Source organism: Dendronephthya gigantea, unplaced genomic scaffold, assembly GCF_004324835.1.
Source record: "Dendronephthya gigantea isolate DGI-Jeju-01 unplaced genomic scaffold, DenGig_1.0 000113F, whole genome shotgun sequence".
Classification (NCBI taxonomy): domain Eukaryota; kingdom Metazoa; phylum Cnidaria; class Anthozoa; order Malacalcyonacea; family Nephtheidae; genus Dendronephthya; species Dendronephthya gigantea.
In genome coordinates, this window is record NW_021163123.1 from 57,849 (window position 1) to 81,098 (window position 23,250).

At 36.7% G+C, this 23,250-nt stretch overlaps 1 protein-coding gene across 2 annotated transcripts; it reads right to left on the reverse strand.

Moving 5' to 3' along the window:
• Positions 1-5,224: 5,224 nt before the first annotated feature.
• On the reverse strand, positions 5,225-18,526 carry LOC114535213 (glutamate receptor ionotropic, NMDA 1-like). 2 transcript variants are annotated; one of them, XM_028556596.1, is made up of 14 exons: positions 17,540-18,526; positions 15,609-15,785; positions 12,034-12,134; positions 11,166-11,290; positions 10,654-10,834; positions 9,772-9,997; positions 9,217-9,385; positions 8,933-9,030; positions 8,622-8,786; positions 8,194-8,425; positions 7,601-7,749; positions 7,012-7,169; positions 6,351-6,622; positions 5,226-5,752 (listed from the first exon to the last, which is right to left on the reverse strand). In XM_028556596.1, exons 1-14 carry the CDS (start codon positions 17,963-17,965, stop codon positions 5,481-5,483), a joined length of 2,751 nt encoding a protein of 916 aa, XP_028412397.1. In that variant the 5' UTR covers positions 17,966-18,526; the 3' UTR covers positions 5,226-5,480. The 2 variants fall into 2 exon arrangements, with proteins under 2 accessions (XP_028412398.1, XP_028412397.1); XM_028556597.1 differs by lacking the exons at positions 15,609-15,785; positions 17,540-18,526 and adding an exon at positions 14,015-14,975 and having other exon boundaries at positions 5,225-5,752.
• Positions 18,527-23,250: the final 4,724 nt, after the last annotated feature.

Consider the following 23,250-nt stretch of genomic DNA (forward strand, 5'->3'; position numbering starts at 1 on the left):
AGGAAAATGAAACATAAATATGAAGTTTTTAAGCGGTTTATAATTGTTCATAGACTGTGCTGATGTTCTGTTTTTCCTTTCTAATCTGCCCATGTAGTAACGTCAGTGTTGAAAAAAAACTTTGGATAAGGTGTTACACTATATTAATAAGCTGTGAAAAGACAAAAATGGTTTGTTTGAATAGCTGACCAGCTGGTAACATAGGTAATACAAAGAACTTTTTACCTATAATTGTTTCCGTTTTTTGTATTGCAAATTGAAAAAAATAAATTAAATTCTTTAGTCTGCTAACTTCGACATATAGGGGTTTATGGTGCTCTGTGAATGTTTAGGACATTATAAAAAACAAGTCGCTATACTGAGTAGAATGATGTTGGCAACTGTGAGTTATTCACAATGTTAGCGCGTCTTTGACTTAAAAAACACGTTCATTCATGCTCAATACCACTGAATTAACATTGTTCTTACCTGAAAGTTCAGTATAGACGATTATAGTATAGCGATTAAGCTAGTTTTCTTTTATTTTTTATATCAAACTGTTTGAGTAAAGCTGTGAATTACATATGAATTCGTAGTGTTTTGAATTTACATATTTTAAGGTTAATTTAATCAACTGTCAACCAAACGGTTAACCAGAATTTGCTTGTTGTATGTACCAGGTTCAGAAGAAGATAATGACACGGACCTTATCCATTCGAGTTAATAACAAACTTCTTCCTTTTTGCGGAATAACTTCTATTGTGAAGTATTTGGGTAAATAACAATGAGTAACTGTAGATATTGTGTATAAATAAATCTATATACCACAATTTAGGAATAGGTGAACACTAATCTATAGTTGGAAGTCACGTCTCAAACCACAATCGGCTTTGCATGGCCTTTATATACGAGTTCTGCAATACGTCGGCACGTTGTGAAAATGTCAGAACTGTTTGTCAGTGCTTGCGTGGAAACAAGGAAGGGTGCTTGAAAAGCTGATGACATACACAACAAAGCTGCGTACATGTATAAGACACCAATTACGGAAACAAGCCAATATCTCAAACAAAGTTATGAAAACCTTAACAAGGAGCATTTAAATTTCAGATAATAAAATACCCTCAATCTTCTCAGCATGTCGTCAGCGTAAACTACAACTATATCTTTGGTATTGAGCTGTATACGTCTGGGCGAGATCACTATCAGTACGATATGGACACCGTGCAGTGATTGTATACCGCAATTTAATTTGCAATCAATTTGTCCCCGCCTGACGAAGACGCGGATTGCGGACATGGGTCACTGAAATATTACGCTATTTAAGCCTGGTTTCCATTCGATCGTAATCGTCGTAAACAAGTCATTTTCACCGATCAGAAATAGTCTACTGTAGATGTCAATTTCTCTTAATTTATGTATTCAAATCGGTCATTGTTGACTACACACACTGTCACAGTATAGAAATATTCCGGCTTCGCATCAGCCACCTTGATGTTCACGACACTTTCGACTAAATGAAACTGACCATGCCAGGCATTAATGGTTGGTGCGACCCGAAAATCACTCTATCGAAAAGTTCGTCAGTAGCAGTTGAGAAGTAACCTCACCTTCTATTGTTGGCAGTTTTGTAGACGAAATTGTTTCCGTGCTAACAAATTTATCACAGATTCATAGAAAACTCCCATGGTCGAAACGTTGGTCGTCTCGATTTTATTTCCGTCGAAATTTCTCCAAATTCAAAATCGCCCAGTGGAAAACAAGCTGAGATTTATGTCATTGAGCGTTGCGTTTTTTTTAAATAATGCATCTCAAACTCTATACACGACTTGTTTTTTGATGGAATCGTAGCCCATGCAAACAAACTCGTTCGTACCCATGGTTTTCCTTCGTAGGGGAAACCCTGGGTACGAGGTTGATCGTATGCATACAACGCGGATCAAGTAAAGCTGGCAGCTTGGTATTTTGAACATGGCTTAAATTTCTCGGCAATGCTTTTACCATATCCTAAAATTGTTACTTCCCGTAACTCAAGTTAAACCATCTCACAAGCGAAGGTTGTTTTCGTAACTGGTAAGTCCAATTTACGTTTTTTTCCGACTCGGTCTGTTAAAAATATCTTCGTGCAATGTTGTGCGTATTTGGCACAGTAAACATTCTCTCAACGCTCGCCTATGGCGGATTAACAAAATGGCTATTAGTGTATTTTCTTTGGCTCGTAAAATATCCTTTAAAATAATAAGGTGCATACTCCGTGATTCACGGTTCGCGTTTTTCAAGAAACTCGCGTCAGAATGATCGTGTTACTGTTTTGATAGGGCTGATTGATTTTCAATTCAAAATGCTACGGGAAACAATACGTATTGACATAAATATAAAATTATCGCGCGTCTACTCTAAATTATTATTATTTGAAATTGCCACCATGACCATTCCCGTTTGAGACAGTGCACTAGTCATATCGGCGATAAGGGTCTAAATGAAACCACAAAATATGTCACACTTCGTCTTCGAATATTTTAATTCTGTTACGATAATGTCATCTTTCATTATTTTTTTATAATTTTCAGCAAAGATACTTAATTATACTAGATCGGATATCAAGACTAGAGATATGATGAAATTCTCGACACGCTGTAACAGAGAAGTTCATCTCTATCGAGTACTTGTAAATGAGGGTGTGATTCCTGGAATCCAATAATTTACTATTTATTTTATATTCACATCAAGAAATCCAAGAATTTTTTTCCAGAATATTTTGTAATAGTTGTATGCGGTCAATTTTGCACACTTGTATCCCGTGTTCCTTACACCTCAATGGGCTGTCATATACTGGCGGTCTAGTTGTGTTTATAAATAGAATAACAAAGGTTATACTTCATGCTAATGCATTGCCACGGTTGCGCAAGATGTACAAGGTACTGAAAGCTCTCTCCCTCCAATGAAATCAGACCTTTTGTTATTAACGCGTGTCGCCTTCGGGAAGTTTCATAAAACAAGTGACTGTTAAACTATTATACGGACTCGTGTTTCAATTTAAATACATATTCAGACAGTTCAGTACAACACAACGACAAGTCAACCCAACTGCAAGGTTGAATTTTCATTCACATATGTGATTTTAATTTCAGCTGAAATGATTGCACAACCAGCCCGGATTTTGGCTAAGGAGCTAAACCCCATTCCCTCATTATGCCGTATCTAAGTCCTCATTTCGGTTTGGGCTGTTAAAGATATTAACGCTGTTAATTCAAACTGTTGTTATTCATTTAGGCCACTACATGCACGCCGTATTCCCCACAATATACGGATACTAAGTTACTAATGCCAGGTGAAGAAGTGAAGGTGGTTTATGTGATGGAATATTTCTTGAGTGTGCAGTCAACAATGACCGCGATTTGAATACAAAAATAAAGATAAATTTATATCCGCGCTATATTTTTCATCGGTTAAAATGACTTGTTCAGGACAGTTACGATTAAATGGAAACCAGGCCTAAACCATGCAATGTATTTGGGTTGTAAAATACAACTAGTAAAATAGGCCAACTGTAACGCACTTCAGCGAAGCCTTGCCCACCAGGTGATCTAAAATGGCGGGAAAGGATTAAGGCTAGTTGTCAAAAAAAATCCATTTAGTGGAAATGTTTATATCTCTGGAGGTATATTTTGGTTTCAAATTTATTTCAGAGCTATAGTTTTTATGACTCATAATCACAACATTTTGACTTGTTTAATATAAGATTGAATAACAAAATATATCCACACAGCAAAGTTTAGTTCAAAAGGCAAACTCGATCCAAACCTGGTTTATAGGATCCGTAGTGAATAAAAAGAGAAAAAAAAACATGCATTGGAAGGTCGAAAGTTGAGGGCAGATATGGCAGGAGGCTCATTTTTTATGATATTGTAAACTCTTTCCACAGAAATGTTCGAAATCTTTCTGTTTCTTAAGAACCGAACCACAGGCTGTATTCTTTATTTGACACTGCTTAAAAGGTCTCGTATTTTTTACCCCATTTTAGAGATTTGAAAAACAACCGCCAATTTATTTGTTTATGCTTCCAAATTGTCCTGTGAGTAGTTTAAATTAATCTCATAAAGGGGCATATATTGAGATATTCTCTTCTTTTTCATGCGTTCAATATCGTCCCATGAGGTATTTTAATGACCAGCTGAGTACCTGGCTTAAACATAACACTCGAGGACTGGACTAATACAAGCTTGCATGCTTTTACTCGGGTTTTTATGTCAGCATTACCTTGCTTCAACTTAGGCCAAGTCCTGCATTATTTTGTACTGACATGCACGGTCATTTTAGGTTTAAAATCGTATAATGATAAGACCCATATAATCTCGGTCATCATGCAAATCGGTGGCCGCTTCTCTGGCTTTGAAATCTGGCCGGATAATTCGAGAAAAAATGGCGACCCGTCACCCAACTTAGGCGAACACAAATTCGCCAGTATAAATCATTTTATCTCATAAAATATCAAGCCGCGAAATACATCACCGCCGCGAAGTACTTTCGTCAGGCTTTTAGAATCAATATATAAGCGAAGAAGAGATCTTGAAAGGTGAACTCTAAAAAAGGTTGGGGAAACTACTTATTGGGAACGCGAGCACCAGGATGAAAGGATCAGTTGAACTACCAGAATAATGTAAGGTTGCGAATGTGGTGTTGCAATCTAAACAACAATATTAATCGGACTCTGGGCGCAGAGGTTAGCTCAAACGTCGACGAAGTGATATTTCAGCTGATTCTGAGGACAAGCCGAAGTTCAGTGGAAGCCGGTGGTACGGTTGGTTTTGAAACTTTTGATCACATTTGTTACGACCTTATATTTCATATTTATTTTGATAAGATGACGTGCAATCAGGAATTATTCCAATGTGCAATGTTAACCACTTCCGATTTATTCAACTAGCTTTTTCAAATATGACATATATAACGATTTATAGACATTTACGTGTGCGATAGGCTATATATCAAGTGGAAAGCAGCCATGTATATATATACATAATATACGGCGATCCAGGGCCGTCTGTAATCCAGGGCCGTCCGGCTGTTCGAAAGACGTTTGTTTACCTTATAAGCGGTCGATATATGTTTACAAATTACAATGGTAAACAAAATTAGGTTATTGAACAACTAAACTTAAATATATTTGGATATAAATTTTTAATGCAGTGTACTATTTAATGCATAATATGTAGGCCCAGTCATTCACAAGATGTATGACGGTAATTTTAAACTTATCCATGCACTGTAAGCTAAACGCCTTTCGAACAACCGTCCTTATAGGATATTAATTGCTTCCGTAACAGATTACCATTTCCTCAACTCCCCAGAATTACTAAGAATTACCTGCATGGTAACTTATGTCTATTGTAACTTATATAAAAGTTTATTGCGCATGTAAACGTTGTCTACATGCAGTCGCCAAGCGACTATACAGTGCACAATATTAATATTAATACCGTGCATGATTTTAATATAATAGTTCAATAAAGCTCTGCATCGGTTACGAAAACTGGGTTGGTTCTTACCGACTCCGTCACCGCGTGGCCATTCTGTTCACCGTTCACACCATTGCTTTCCTTCGCGTGAGTTCGACCATTTTTTGTCATCATAACATTACTTTTCCATAATTCAGTGGTCTTCTTCGCAAGATCTCTTTGGTCGGCACGCCATCCACGATGTTTGTGATACAGTATCTCAAGGATAATGATAATGACCCCGGCACCTATGCCTGCCAGCACCATTATGAACACACCTAAAATAAATGGTATTTCAGTTATTCAATAAACTTCAAACTTGTTTTTCCAGTCGCATATATATATACGCCTCAGATTAAACAAAAAATTAATGAACTACGCTCTATAAACTAGAAATTTCTGAGAGATGCAACTCAGATCCTCTGGTAAGAAAAACAGCCTTCATGAAATATTCCAGTAACTATATCTAACCATCTAACCCTTAATTATGTGCGCAAAGCATCAGAAACATGATCCAAAACAAACACGAGACCATGGTCCAAAAGTGAAAAAAAAAACGGTCTACCGGTCAATTTTGATCATTCGGTTCTTTCTACGGACGTTAAAAGAAGGCAGTTTTGGAAGCCAAAAATGTTAGCAGTTCATTCTCGTATTTGCATCCTACATTGTATTTGCATTGCTGAGACTTAAATTTTTTTCCTGCTTTTTTAAAGCAAATTTTTAGGCGTTCGTGCCTCAAAACTTTGGGTAAGGGGTGAATATTTTCACAAAAAATTACCGAATAACAAACCATATCAAAACGTGGAAAATCGTTCTTCCGGTCATTCGTCCTTGGTCTAGAGAGATCAAATTTTCAGTCTATCACCACTGCCTTACCTAACATGTGACTCAGACCGAGTGTAGCTGGTGCATTGCTGCTTTCCGGGCAATTTCCAATATCAATCCAAGCCGTTTCCAGCGCTTCCATTTTACCACTCTCGTGAAAGTTAAGGATAGCAAGCGACACCTCATTTGTCCACGGTGAATCTTTGGGTAATCCAATACCATAGGCTGAGCGTCCAAACAGTTCACCTGCTGTCGTCAATGAACAGTCCTTTGAAGATTCGTGGTACAAAATTGGCGAGTCCCAGATGAAAGCTTTCAATTCCCTATAATAGAATACACAGTAGATAAAGTTTTACTAAAACTCTGTTCAGAACCTCTAGTAACCACGGAAAGAGCGTGTAATCATTGGCACCTTTTGCGGAAAAGTATCAAATATAGAGCGTCTCTTCTATCAGTTCTATGAATTCTCAAATACCTGTCCAAATAGGTTACCAACAAAAAATGCAATTTCTATTTATATTTTTGCCAGCAGTATTTACTATATGCAGGAATTTGTGTTATAATCGTATAATAGAACTGAAAGCAACAAAGATTGAGAGGGCAGGCGGGCACCATTTTATTTTTCATGCAGATACACCGCCCGCGTTTTTTTTTCGGGAAAAGCCCTGGAAACGAGATCGGAGTCCACTTTTTGCTAATGTGATTAACTTACCCATCGCGCACTTTTTCAATCCCATCCTCGGCAGAATCCACATTATATTTGCTCATGAACGTGTACATTGTAGAGAGTTCAACCTGACGTCTGAAATAATCATCAACACTGCTGTTTGCAACTGTAGCATACGTGAAACTGCTCGTAGGATTTCGTAGCTAAAGTAATAGAGATTCAATAGTAAAAATTCAATGTATGGAAATTAATTTTGATGTCTGCAAAACCATTACGAAAAAGTCAGTCGACCTACAATTCCCACCACCTCCCCCCCCCTGGCGCCGCCATTATCTTGCTTTATGATAAAGTAAAAAGATATTCCATCTCATGAAGTGAAACGAACTTTACTGATAGTCCTTGATGGATGATCGGGGAGTTTCAGTCAAGACAATTGATCCATCCCCAGCTAAAAACGGGTTGGCGCTTGCGTTAATCCATGCGAATTTCGAAAGCTCTCACGAAAGTTTCAGCTGAACATTTTGAAAACGATATGAACTAATGAACAAAATAAATATTGCACACTCTTGAAATGTTTTCATAGACATATACATGCAGAGCATCAAGCTTTACTAAAGTTCGAATGCGTACATACGTGTGGGTCGTCAATACCAGACACGACTGCCTTTGGTCGATCGAGAACCAAGAACGCTGCCAAGTTGGCAGTATAACTAGCGACAATTATCATAGCAAATCCTGCCCAGACCATCCCCAGTACTCTAGCACTAAAACTTCTAGGTGTACCTATATACAAAAGCATCTGGCATAGTACATTTTATGTTAACGCAACGAGAAGAAAATATTAACGAAACGAGTTGTCAGCCGGAGGCCTAGCCTATACACTGCACCCAGTGGCGTAGTCAGCCTGACGATTTTGTCCCGCTATGTAAATTTCGACCTATTATAATTATTCATGTCTTTAGAAATTAATTGTTTTCACAGTCAATGAACATCAAAATATTAGCATAGCGGGACAAATTGTCACGCTGGCTACGTTACTGACTGCACCCCTAACATGACAGAGCGTTTCCAGTTATTTACAGTCAGTTTGCACTGGAGTGTAGAGTTGTTGAGTGTCGTGCTTATTATGCACGAATTGCGCAAGTTTGAGTACGGCAACTGGACCTTTTTGTAGCAGTTTTGAAAAAGAATCGTGGTTAATGAGCATCAAATGAAAGGGTCTTGTACCTTCTCCAATCCCACTATTCAGCAAGACTCCCCAGGAAAACCACATTGCGCTCGATAGATTAAGCGGTGTTTCATCTTTGTCAGACTTGGCAAGCTGAAATCTACCAAATGGACTGAATCTATCCAGGAGGTACAGTATTACCGCCACCACGTGAACAGACAACAAAACTAGCAGCCATAATTCAATTTGAAATGGTCGAAGGAACGAGCCCAAACTGCTCGGGTTCTCACTCTAAAAAAAATAAAAAGCATGCATATTTTCATATTTGGCATCGTTTGAGCAATAAATGGTATCATTTTAATTTAGAACTAGACTTCCCAGCCAAAACTGGTATGACTCCTACCTGTCAATGATGGCTAAAGTCTTGTAGTGATCAAACGGCTCAAGATGCAATTTTTCTAACTATACGTCCATCTTCCTGCCTTACCTTCTTCACTAAAATAGTGATTCCTTGATATTTAAAGGGTTTTGAGAAGTCAACGACCCTAGCTCTTTCATTATTGATTGTCAGAGAGGCGATGATCATGTCTGCTTTGTCTTCCAGTATTTCTCCCACCATTCCATTCCATCTTTTCTCTTCGCTTCCCGGTTTCTGTCAAATTGATCGTCATAGCTAAATTAGTAATTGACTTTGGCAATCATCAAAGTGATGTTACTCAAACTGATGTTGAAAAAGCATTTTCTTATGGAAATAATCCGTTTAAAATACGGGAGTTGAGTTTGTAAACTTTTACCCACTTTAACAAAGGAACCAAAACGTCCGTCTTCCGACAAATGCACGTCATATGTGAAGTTGATCTTTTCCGAAAGCAGTTTCAGCAAGCCAATGCAAAAACCTTTAAAACATAACTTCATGAGCTGAGCATCACAGCCTCAATAAAAAGATTGCGAAATCATACCACTTCCCTTAAGTTCCTGATGTCACCTTTCCTCATGGTGCATAATAACCGATACTTACCTGTCTTCATGGTATAGCAAAGTTCATGCAGCACAGTACAAAGAGTAAAATTTGTATTTCTTACCAGAACAACAATGAACGCCATATTCTTTGTCATGGTCCTCGTGTAGATCAAACACCGTTCCAGTGCACTCCACGTAGTATTTATTCCCCTTATTTAGATCAGAGCAAGTGCCATTTCCTGGTGGGCGATCTTCTACGTACACAAAGGGATGTTGCTTGACTGTAACAATCTAAACATATATTGATTTAAAAGGTTACATACAACACTAATCTCACTAAAATTTGAAATAGAACTGATCTTTTCACAAATAGAATTCTTTTAGCATGAAGTAAGTCAGAACAGTCATGTCAATAGATTAATCAGAATTGTTAAATATGATGAAAAATTTCTCAAGAAACTGACTAAATTCCCAAGGTCAATTTCAAAACGAATATAGTTTCATGAAGGTTAGCAAAAACTATTAGGAAAACTATCCACCGGACCGTATCGGACAGAAGAGTTTCTTATTCCATGTGTTTTCAACCAAAACTAATTGTTTTAAGCACAAAAAAACCATACTTATTGATCAGGAAGATAACTTTCCTGACTGAAAACCAGCCCTTAGAGAGTACATACCCTCAAATGTTTAGATAAGTATGTGCCCTTTGGTGTCTCATTGGTATCTCCTAACCATACAATACTGCCAGTAATCCTGACAAGATCATCTTGATAGTCACCAATTTCGTGAACACCCGACTTTTGAACGTTCACTATTCTGTATCTGTTGTGTTTTCTGTCACCCAAATCATTAAACTCGACATTTCCTGTGAGACCGTTTTGCATTGATGTGTTCAGTAATTTCCTGTAGCAAAAGTTAGGATTCGTATTGGATGAAATTGATGAAAAATATACGGAGAGAAGTAATCAATATGATTTTGAGCAGAATTTCGTCATAAACTTGTAATAAAATACTATATTCTGGATATTCCAGATTAGGATTTTTAAAAATTGCGCAAAAGAGAGGGTATTAGGGGGGCATGTGGAATGATCAAGCGTCATTTAAATGAGACTTTACACTTAATTCTAAACTTGGTTTAAATTTGCACGAAGAACACAGTTGCCAGCCAATTGCTCTTTCAAATGTTGCATGGATAATACACTTTGAACGAGTAAATAAAGTACATACCACAGGCATGGGCGCGTCATTTGATACTGAAAAACTTTGATAAAGTAAGATAATTTTCCTTCCGCGTACATGGACTACGCTTTTAATATAGGTAATACGCGGGTAATAGTTGGTGAAGAGTGAGAAAATCCTCTAGATTTTTGGAAACAGGCTATTTTGAATATGACTAATCCCTAAATATTGCATATATAGTTGTTGCTGTATTTTCTTATTTATAACAAAGTATTTTTTCTTATTGTGAATTAGGGGTATCACATCCGTTAACACACCCCTGGTTGCCACGCCCTGATCAAAGGGAAATCTAGTTTACATTCAGAAACAGGCACTCTTACTCGTAAATGCTTCTACCGGCAGACCACGGAGTCGAACTATGGCAGCCATTGTCTAAGAATTTAATGTTCTGTAGGCCATCGTCTAGTTCCAAAGAATTTATTGTCCCGGTCACAATGTCGAGAGAATCAAATAAATGGGCCTTTTCGTCTGATCCCTGAACTAGTTGAATGCTGATTGATCCTATAGAAGGAGAATGACTGTTACTGCATGATCAATGTGGGCCGAGGCTAGTTTAATAACAAGATTATGATGCAAAATTCTAAAGTATGTTTAACTTTAACGCTATCAATATTTTGAAGAATTTTATGTACAAAAGCCTTCCAGGTGAGAAAAGTTATTTGTATTCCTACTCACTGTAACTAGACCTAAACGGCTGAAAATTATGCATTTCTCTGCGACATTTTGGAGTTTTTCTTTTGAATTTCTGGCCCTTAATGCAAGTCGTTTACGGTCTACATTATTTTGTTGGTGATGGTTAAGAAACATCGACAAAAGATTTTGAGACATTTACCGATCGGAGCCAACAAGGTGCCGTCATGTCCAGTCAATGCTTGTTCTGCCACCAACCACACGTAACCTTTTCTGTCCAGCAAAAGCTTTGATGAATCACGATAGATTACTTTTGCATCTTCGTTACTAAGAACAAAATAACACTAGAACTGTATAGATATAATATAGCGGGCAATTTTATAGGATTCGTTTAATTCTGCAAAATCATCTTCATCGATTAATTTCTAATTACTGCAGTACTTTCGTCATGAATCATATGAATGTTATCATTGCGATAGGTTGGTGGGCGACAAGTGGCAAAGTCTAGTTATAATGTTGGGGTCAGGTGTCAATTGGGACGCAAGTCCTGTTCCTTTCCTCTGTCACACTTATGTCCTCTGTTATTGTACATGTATATGCGTAATAATTGTATTGTGTTGTGACAAATGATCGACATCGGGAAATAAAGATTTCAATGTAAAATATTAAACGTAGTCAGAGTTTAATGTTCACATAGGCCATATCATTTTCAGTTAATTCCATGCTTTGAAAATGTTTGTCACAGGCTGCTGTAGGAATGGCAAATAGTTCATGACTTGGATTTTAATTCCGTTACAGCCAGGCTAAATGAAACTGAATTTGCTTAAAAATGCATGTTAAAAGAAATGCGGCTGTATTTTAGAAAAACCTAGCTGATATAATAATTTATATAGATAATTTTTTATCAGTAAATCTCGATTTATCTGGCACACATTATCCTATCCGTGTGTTTACCGCGGTGCCTTCGGCGAAATGTTCCACTTTCCCATGCATTCCCATCACGTTCCTGATAGAATAATTTATACTGGTCCGTGAGATGATAATCACATACACGTATCCTATATACTTACTTTACAAAGAACAGAATCACTCTGGAGATGGTTTTTGATAGTTTCTTCAGCTCCGCAGTTACGTTCAACTCTCCAGGTAACAATTGAATGGATTTTTCCACCTATACAAATGAATCAGTGATCCAGTTTATATATTGAACATGCACGTGAGTGACAATTATACAGCTTGAATATAATTTTCTCCTTCCTGATCATGGACCAGCTGCACATGCCAGAGATTATCAATTTTCGCCAGACTGTAGCACTCTCTGTGGGAAGTACATATGTCAAAGAAAACTTAGCCTTATGATTGCTTACAAGTACTGTCTGGGTTTTTTTAACTTTTTTTAAAAATTATCAGACAATTGGACAAAACGTAATTTGCATACAATACAGACAAGAAGGGACTAACCACAGAAGTTGGTTAGCATTGTGAGGTGCAAAGTAATTAATCTTTCATTGAGTTACAAATCTTGGCACTATTTAAAATGAAGATTTCAATGTAAAATATTAAACATCAGAGTTTAACGTTTATATAGTGTGCAATTTGCTCAATTGATGGCCAATCCTGATTGTCCAGTTCACCATCTTTTTACACAGGCCGCTGTAGAAATTTCAAATTACTACTAACTACAGAAGTTGGCTTTTTCCCAGGTTATAAACATACCTTTAAAGCTAGCAGTATATGGAATGTTGAAATTCAAGACTATTATAACATAGTCTTGGCTAATTTTCACGAACATATTTTATGCAAAGAGCCTCTGTAAATGTTAGAACTACATGGCTAATAGTTCATGCATGCATGCACTTGGCAATCAAGATAGACAGATATAGAACTGGTTTAATAACATGCATAATACAGTTTTAAGAAATCTGGGGCCGGTTGTAAGAAAGCTGGATAGCGCTATATCAACCGGATAGTGGTTTTTTTCAATTGCTTTAAAGTTGCCCGTTGTTTTCTATAACTTAATTTGATTAAATCTTACAGTAATCCTAAATTGAGGATCCTCTTTAATAATTGTTAGCTCCAAAGATGAAATTTTCAAGCATTTTTAAAACGGGCAAAAAATCACTATCTGGTGGATAGCGCTATCCGGCTTTCATACAATCGGCTTCAGAATTACCTACTTGCTGTATATACGAATTAAATTCTATTCTAAGAATTTACACTGAGATAATAACAAAGCAGAGTTAAGTTATCTCAAGTTAAGTTATCTAGAGTTAAATGTTCAGTATCAGTGTTTCAGAAATAAATATAGGATACAGTACCCACCAAATATGGGAGATTATGGGCCCTATTTCGCTGTACAGCGTCAATCAAAGAGTAAAAAAGTCTTCAGATCAACACTTGTTTTGCGAAACGCGTATGTATTTAATGTTGAGCTAAGCTGTACATAGGCAAAGACATAATGATTTTGAGTGGACTAATCTCATAAAGTACAGTGTGAAATAATTATCTAAATTCAATGAAGTGAATGTGAAATAATTATCTAAATTCAATGAAGTATCATTGCTTATAGTCTAGGAACTGTTAAAGAATTTGTATGCATTTCATTTAGGACAGATTATCTCACTGTTTTAGGATAAAATGATCATGGCGGTCAACATGGCATACGTGCCAAAATCTGAATACGGGATGAAAGTCCTGAAAATGACCACACCCAGAAAAGGCATAGTCGACATAGCTCTAAATCCTGAATTATCAAAGCTACAGTCTTTCTGAATCGTTTATATGGTTCAGAATGGTTCCTTTAAGGGGTGGTCACTGGAGGATGAAATTAGCCTAAGTTTCATATTTTACGAGAAAATGAATGTTTACCATTCCAGGTCAACTGCTAATTATGCATAAAATTACAGATTTACCTGGCAAAGTCTAATTTTTCCTATTTTCTAAAGGATTTTGCCTATGATGAAAAATCATGCTTAGTTTAGTATATTTACGATAAATTTCCTAGGAAATAACAATGTTTTGTTGAGATATGACATATTTCATTTCACTTACCCCCCGCCAGAACACGATTTCAGCCATATTTTGCAAATTTGTTCGCCGTTTTTCGCCATCTGTCGCAAGCACCATCCAAATACTGTACTTTATAGCACGATTCTAGTTAACTAAAGAATTATTCAACCAATTTTCGATGGGTTTTGAAGTAGTGCCATGTAATATTTTTTTCATTTTTGTGTCCCTTGACATTTGACATTTCATCAATTATGTCGCCATAATTGCAATATATCGCCGCATTCTGCACGATAAATGCCACTTCTTTGATCCCTAGCTGTATTTTTTTCACAGCATCGATAAATAATTGATAGTACAATAGCAGCTATCTAAAATTTAAAAGCATTTGTCCCATTTGTAAGTAAAAAACCTCCCCTCGTTTATCGGGAGTGAAATTTAAGTGCAAAGATTCAAAATAATTTAAAAGTCTAGCGCACACTGTGCGACAAACGCTCGTGGGCAACATTGCAGGGGGGGTTACATTTTCACGACACGAATACATTTAATTTATTTTTCAACTTTGTGAAAGCAACTAAGCAAGAACACACAATTTAAACGCGGAGACTTGTTAATTTTGCCATTAGAAATATTAACAGCAAAACGGACAAATTTTACTCGGGTTGTTGACTGATTGTGGTTGTGAACAAATGTATGCTTGAATTTTCGTCCCCCCGTAATGCTGTCCAAGAGGACTCGTAGCGGTCTAGCGGAGTTTGAATCTTTCGCACATGAACGTCATTCCCGGATAAACGAAGGGAGGTTTTTTACTTCCAAGTTGGACAAATGCTTTTAAATTTTGGATAGCTGCTATTGTACTATCAATTATTTATCGTTGCTGTGAAAAAATTCAGCTGGGGATGAAGAAGTGGCATTTATCGTGCAGAAAGGCGGCGAAACATTGCAATGGCGACATAATTGATGAAATGTCAAGGGACACAAAAATGAAAAAATATTACATGGCACTACTTCAAAACCCTTCGAAAATTGGTTGAATAATTCTTTAGTCAAGTAGAATCGTGCTAAAGTAAATATTTCTGGAAGGCGCTTGCTACGGACGGCGAAAAACGGCGATCAAATTTGCAAATTATGGCTGAAATCGTGTTCTGGCAGGGGTAAGTGAAATAAAATATGTCGTATCGCAACAAAACATTGTTATTTCCTAGGAAATGTATAATAAATATACTAAACGAAGCATGATTTTTCATCATATGGCAAAATTTTTTAGAAAATAGGAAAAATTAGACTTTGCCAGGTAAATCTGTAATCTTATGCATAATTAGCAGTTGACCTGGAATGGTAAACATTCATTTTCTTGTAAAATATGAAACTTAGGCTAATTTCATCCTCCAGTGACCACCCCTAAAAGCAACTATTCTGAACCATATAAACAATTCAGAAAGATTTTAGCTTTGATTATTTAGGATTTAGAGCTATGTCGACTATGCTGTTTCTGGGTGTGGTCATTTTCAGGACTTTCGTCCCGGATTCAGATTTTGGCACGTATACCATGTTGACCGCCATGGTCATTTTACTCTAAAACAGTTGAGATAATCTGTCCTAAATGAAATGCATACAAACTCCTTTACAGGACTATTACCTTAATATCGCTGTTTGAAGTTAGAGCAAGAAATTTTGCAAGGAGAGTTTTGCTTTCATACTCATTGGTTGTAATGGTCAGCACTTTCTTCCACTTGAAATGCTTTAAAAACTCCACCCAGACTTTTGCTTGATTGTAAAATGGAGGCACTGTTCGGAGAAATGAAGGGTGAACACTCTAAAACAGGAAAAATACTGTGGTTGATGATTGGCAAAACTATAAATAGCAGTAAAAAACCTTGGTCAGCAGACAATTTGATGAAATGTAAGAAAAAATATGTTTTGAAAAACAAAATCTTATACAAAACTCAAGATATGAGTTATATATAGCTATAAAACAAGGCAACAAATTGCGATGCTATTTTGACTTTATTTGAAAGACATTAATTCTTTAGACTATATAAGCAAATAGCTATAGATTATAACTAATTATTTATGATGATGTTTACATAATGTAGACTTTGAATATTTGATGATAAAAATGATTATTTAGTACAATGCTTCTATTAATCTAAAAACTCTTATCGTATCAGCTTCAAACTCCAATAAATTCGCGATGCATGCCATACATGAGAAGTGTGTATTCTTATATTTCAAGTATTTTGTTTTGACGGCGTAAAACAATATATATATATATACAGCCTCAAGATTGATAGAAGTTTTACTAAATTATTCCACAGTAACCAGTTCTACAAATTAAAGGGTTACGACGAAGCTTTTAGATTAGACATTTCGTCAGGAACAGCAGAATGTTTGGTTTGCCGTTATACATATAGACAGGGTATAGCAACGTCTATAGCTTCTGCATTAATTATTCATTCATTTTTTTTGCTGGTTCTCGAATTATAATTATTAGCCGTCGCCGTTAGGATTCGCGTTGTAAACTGATCCTAAACGGCACGCGTTTTTTTATAATATTCAAAGTTTACGCGATTTACGTCTCATTCATGCTGTTGAAACGATAAAAATTGAAACAATAAAACGTATGAATAACATGGAGTCTAGAAATTTTTCACGCCGCCGTTGCCATTTCCTGACGCCTTAAGATATAACATTTTCGTAGCTCCTCGACGATAAGTCAGCAGCTGCATGCATGCTGAGTGCTTTTATAACGTTAATGCATAGAGCAGTATTATCAGTTAAAAACCCGACAGAATTTTTTCGTTTGTCGTAACGTTCATTGAAAAATTGAAGCTTATATATATTTGAAGCTTAAAATGCGGCAGCGTCGTTTCCGCTGTCGCGATTTTAGGACGTACGTACACGCACGTAAAGGTTTGCAAACTAAACTACGCGGAAAACTAAGACTAAGTTCTTTCGATTTATTCACTTTTTTAAAGATTACTTACTGATAAGGATTTAGATTTTTACGTGCGTGTACGTGCGTATGAAAAACGCGAAAGTGGAAAATAGACCTTATAATATGTATCGCATCGTATGTCGTAAACTCCCGGAGCCGAAGCGACAATACTCGTCAGCACCGTATAAACAGCCCTGATGCATTGCAGAATACACATATAAGGAAATCTTTGAGGAAAATACCATACACTGACACACTCGAGGAGTTGAAGCTAATTTCGTGTTATGAGGGTAGGATATGAATTTATATATCTTCTTTGCCGATCACCTGTTCGAAGTAAGTACAACCGTTTAGCGTTTCATGCAAAACGGTTGTATAAGAATTTCATATGCAAAAATTCGTCCACAAGCTCACAACGGATGATCGAGTCTTTATTGCAACAGTGGCTCCTTTAGCGATGCTCAAATGACTTCAAAAAAAAATGTGTTAATATCAACCTTCCCCCCATAAGACAATCATGCTCAAGGCGGTATTCAAAGCGCGGGAGTGATATAGCATTATAAAGTTGTTTCGTGCAAAATGGTCCAACTTTATGTCGAAGACAAATTACACCTGCCTTATTCTACACTCACCTTATCAGAAAATATTGCATCCCTCACATCGATCCCAACAACAGGAACGTCAAAAAACCCGCACGTGTAAGAGATACCGATGACCGCATCGTTCGCCGCGGAATTGTCCTCGCTCACGAACACGGCAAAGACCTGCTCATTCAGAATGTTTTCGCACACGTCTAATGCAGCACGAATCGGATTGTCGTTCATGGAGTAGTTCACCAGCTTGTATTCCAACGATCGGTTCGAAAGGGTCAGGTTTTTGTTGATCAACCACAGGCGATCGCGAAGGCAATTTGTTAAATTTTCCGTCGAAAACATAGCGCCGAGTTTTATCACTTTACTCGACCTCGATTCGACCGGAAAACAGCCCAGTATCGCTACAAACGTTACGTAAAACATGCACACCTTTGCGATGTCATTTTCCCTTTGAATATTTGCCATGCCGGGTTTACTTTTTTACGCCGCTCGTCTAGCAACAGCAGCAGTAATTTTGACATATATATCTTTATGCGAATTGCGCAGTTCTTCAATTTAAGAAGATTCCTATCAATATTAATGGTATAATACAAAACTAATTTTTTTTACTGCGACCCTTGTTAAAAATTTAAGACTAATGCGAGTGCCTTTTGGCTGGTAAGAATTTGTACGAATATATGCCGCTTGAGTGAATGCCTGTATATTAAAAGGCCGCGGGGTAATGATTTGGCGGGCTTATAGAAACGAAAGTGGAATATAGCATACGGGAGTATCATGTAAACTATTGATTGTAATTATTATATTTCTAATATGCACCTGTTTGTATGACTGCTGAAATTTGCATGCAATTTTAGCTAGAGTAGTTTTAATTAACGATGAATTATTAAGGCCTTGCCATCGTCATTATTTTGATGCTGGTTTATATATAAGAAATTCATATGCATGAGGCAATTCACTTTGCCTATATCCAAATCACAAACATTATAGCTATATATCAAAGGCTATATCGGTTATTAAGAAGAGATCTATTACAAGATACCGTGAATTTGAATAAAAAACCCACATATATGTGCTTGAAATTGCTTGAACACGTATAGGACACATGCACTTACGTTTGATATTAAACGAGTAAAAAAAATCCGGACGATTGACGCCTGTGACAACAATTTTTCGGCTGCTTAAAGCTTTCGATAAGCTATTTCTAACAAACTTGACGAATCTAAGAAACTTTATGTCTTTAAAAAGGCTCTTGCATGCCATAGCGGACTGGCAATTGTTTTCTTTTCCAACTCTAAAACGATTTTTGTCTGTAAAATGAGGAAGTAATAGATTGTAGATTTTTCAAAAGGTTTTTTTGCAAAAATTGCTGTAGACTATAGCATGCATGCATGCATGTCAGGAAAGGTTCTATAAAGAAACTATTTAAATATTGTTTACGATCGTCGCCATAGAAATCTCGATCGTCGCCATAGAAATCTGAAATATCATTATGATATAATTGACGCACCAATTCGTTTAAAATTAAATGTTAATTAAATGTCACCTCTCCTGTTGTCTCAATCGTTTCGAACGGCAAGCAAAGTGAAAAACGAAACGATGCGAATTTCAATAATAAATAATAATGCATGAAAAAAGTTTGCATAACATTGGGTTTGCTGACCGTGTACAAAATCACAAATTCTTGTAAAATGATTTCGGCTATTCTTCTATATACTATCAAACATTTCGTTCAACGATACATGCTTGACCGATTCGATTTACTTTATACATGCACTAATATCAGCTATAGCTAAATTACTTAGTATAAAACGGTGACAAAAGATTGGCATATTTAGCTATCAGATATTTTTCCGACATGGAATTGTTGAAGAAATTAGGATAAAATTTCCAGTTTATAGTAATTAGGCCTATATATTATAACTTCGATGGCTTTGCTGCGGTGATCGATATAGGACACGGTATATTATATATATATATATATATATATATATATATATATATATATATATAATATATATATATATATATATATATATATATATATACGGTCATTTGAAGCCGCAGATTCGATTAAAATTTTCTAGCGATTTAGTGGTTAAAATTCCCCATCAAGCAAAAAACCTTAGGCATGGGCAAAGGACATCGATAAATAACTCATTAGGATATTAAAAAGTATATATGTGTTCTTTCTTATACATGCATGTATAGACTTGGCTAATATTATATATTCAAAACGTAATTGTACGGCAGGTAACTGATTGTACCGACTTTTTAAATTTATTCTGTATACATATAACATTTCATAATTTAGTACATCAATACAACATTCAAAATCTAGAAATCTAAATTTTGATATTATACCATTTATTTTAGTTCAAAAACTAAGTAAGTGATTAGGTAATTTTCCTTGTAATGAGAACTGCGTGCATGCATAGAAGAAAAACGCCAATACCAATTACTGTATATCCAAACGTCATATGCATATATATCATTCAAGTCAAGTTATTGAATACTACAGCTCATTCAAACTATGGACTGATTGAAAGATTTGAACTTCAAATCTCGACGAATGCCGGCAAGTTGAAAGAAAAACGATCATTGCTCAACACCATTCTTAATGAAACGCCTTAGCAATGAAATCGTATCCAACCCGAACGCCAGTATAAGGTTAAAATCTTGCACTGATTCGCCAGTCACTCGCGAAACACGCTGCAAACAGGAAATACCGCACTAAAAGTTTCCACGAAATGATGAAAAGGTTCCTGACAGTCCTCACCATCTCGACGTTGGCCATGATGATATTGGTTCAGCAGGTAGAATGTTTTAGTGTCGGCGTAGCAGGAAACATGCATGCAGCTGGAAAAAAACGAAACAGAATGTAAGTTGTTGCTCTATTGAGGGTAGGATACACATTTCGACCTTCCGTTGTCCGTAAGGCTTAAGGAAGGAAACTCCACGAAGGAAGTGCATAATTAGAATATTCAGGGCTTCTCGTAGGGGGGGGTGAGTGTAAGGGGAGATTTGGCCCGCACCCCAATAATGAGGGTGTAATGTCCAGGAGAAAATTTCTTCAGGTAAAATCTCAAAATTTAAAACCCCCTGCCCTTCGCATTGATTTTTACAAATCCAAGCCGATTCTAAAAATCATTAAGGGCTAGCCAACCGCCGCCCAACCACCCCCCCCCCACTTCCCTTTACCCCTTTTGCTGGCGCCACAGGGTGCAAAAGAAAGGAATCTATAAATTTTCACCCCGGGCCCCCAAAGCCTCTGCAAGCCCTTGGCAATAATTCATGAGCAGTGCGCAAACATTTTTGCAAGCGTGATTTGCTCTCAACACCTACAAGTATAACGCTCTCCATCGCCGCTTACATCACCAGAAAAAAAATTGCGCGGTCTCGCAATGCAGTACTTAAAACCAGTTGGTTATATTTCTTGCACATAGATTCTCCAAACTTTGGGGAAGTGAATCGCGCCTGAGAAAAACATTGATGCGGAAGATAAACAACCAAGATAAACTCACTGATGAAGTGGGATGGAACGAAGTAAATAGATACAATAAGTAGTAGTAAAAGTTGTAGTACAGATGATCGGACTGAGAAACAAAAGCCAGCAAGTTATATAATTAAACATAGGTAAAAAGGGTAAAAATTATAAATATATACTATATTGGATAAGTACGAAGGTATCTATTTTAAAAATAATGTAACGAGTGTATTAAAAAATTGGAAATGAAATAGTAGAAATTGTTTATGTTAAAAAGTGAGAAAATATTTTCAGTTCTTCGGCAAGCGGGGTTGGATTGCAAAAAAACATGTAGCCGAAGGTTTCAAACTTGTCGTGCAAGAAGACACGAAGGGGAAAATCGTCCCAAACCCAGATTTTTTTTCATTTTTTGTATGCACTACACAAAAACTGTTTAAGGCAGCTCTTGTGACAGAAAGAAAAAATCCAACAGAGAACGTCCAAGGGTGTCTGGCTGCGAAAAAGTATTCATTTGGTTGAACTTGAAATCTGTTTCTATAAAAAATTAAATGGCCCGTACGTAATTTCTGTCCCCAAAATTCAGTTTCTTGTTTGCATCTTAGTGCTGTTTCATCACCACCGACACACGCGCTTTTATCAAATCAGATAATATTACTTTTTTTGTCGCCATATCAACCAAGCAATGATCTCATACAGGGCAAAAAAGGAACGTTTTCAAAAAAATGTTTGCACAAAAAAACAAAACAGACATGAAATGTTCCCAGTGTCACAGCCAGTATGATGTGGACAAAAAAATTCGCGTGAAGGGATGTTTTTCTCTACAGAACAATACAATAGAACCGCAGTATTCCTAAATTTCTAGGATTTTCAGAAAGTTTCTAGGGAGTATTTTTATTTTTCACTACAAAATAAATAGGGTGGTAAAGATTACATTTTTCATAGACAGAAACCCATGCACACGACGCTTTAAAAATTTTACGAACCCTTCAATTTACACGAACCTAAACCGCTGTAACTGTATAATTTTCTGCTGGCATATGCCCAAGCTACTTTACCTGCTACAAGTTTACCTGCTACCGCGGCAATTTCTAATGGTCGTTTTAATTTCCGGGCAGAAAGTATAAATCTTGCTCTATATGGAGCCGGCCGGCTTCGAGTGGTTTCAAGCAGATGTGTCTAAAACTACGATCAGAGGTCAATAGTAAATTTCACCTCGCCGAAACTGAAGGCTGACTAGATACTAAAAGTTTAGTTCAATACTTCAATTCTACGTTCCATATGCTCTCACAGTCTCGGTTCTAGAACATTCGCATGCTACTGGAACGAGGATGGTTTCTACTTTCCAATGTTCACTTGTAACTTTTCCAGGATACGGGATCCGGACAACATCTAAATTCGTGTATCTTGTCACGCAATGCAATTGACCTGTGAAGAAAGAAGCATATCAGGTAAAAATTTCTCTAAAAATCCCCAAAAGGATGATATGTGACCATCGGGGCTTTCCAACAAGCCAAACGGGCCATTTAAGATGATCTTGTCGTGCTTCGAAGATCAGGCCAGCTAGAACTGGGGTAACTATATAAGGAACTTTATATCTCATGAAATCGAAGAGGGCACAATCTATCTGAGAAAAATGTAATATCATTCCATGAAAATTGCACGTTTACTTTCAATGCATCACAACGTCCTCTATGTAACATAGAGGGGAGACATCTGCCTGAGAGGCCCAGCCGATTCCCGGCAAAGACTAAATCCAAGAACCCTCGCTACATTGCAAACCTTCCTAGCTTAATACTGCAGCCCATACTATCACCAGAGTCCCAAGCTACAAGCTGTTTTTCCAGACGAATAATTAATTAATTAATTAATATGACGATTATCTATCCCCTACTCTTTTTTTTTCGTTGGCTCTCTCCCTCCCCGAGGGTGCGTATTTTTTTCAGTAAGGAAGGTTTATTAGAGAGGGTATATTTGGTTATCTACGAAATTATTTCGGGTCGTCCGTTACGCCACTTTTGGTATACTAAGTGTGACATAAATTCCATTCAACACAAAAACAGAAAATTACACATGGTAAGAGTTAATCTCAATGTCGAGTATTCAATGGTCTCGTGTAATACCAGAGTTTATAACTAAAGGTCCTGTTAAACGATGGAATTTTTCTTGCAACTTACAATGTATTTCTACTCTACTTTTAGGGAATGTTAATTAGTGAAGTGTCTACAAAATGTAAGTGAAAGAAACGTCCGTGTAGTGTAATCATTGT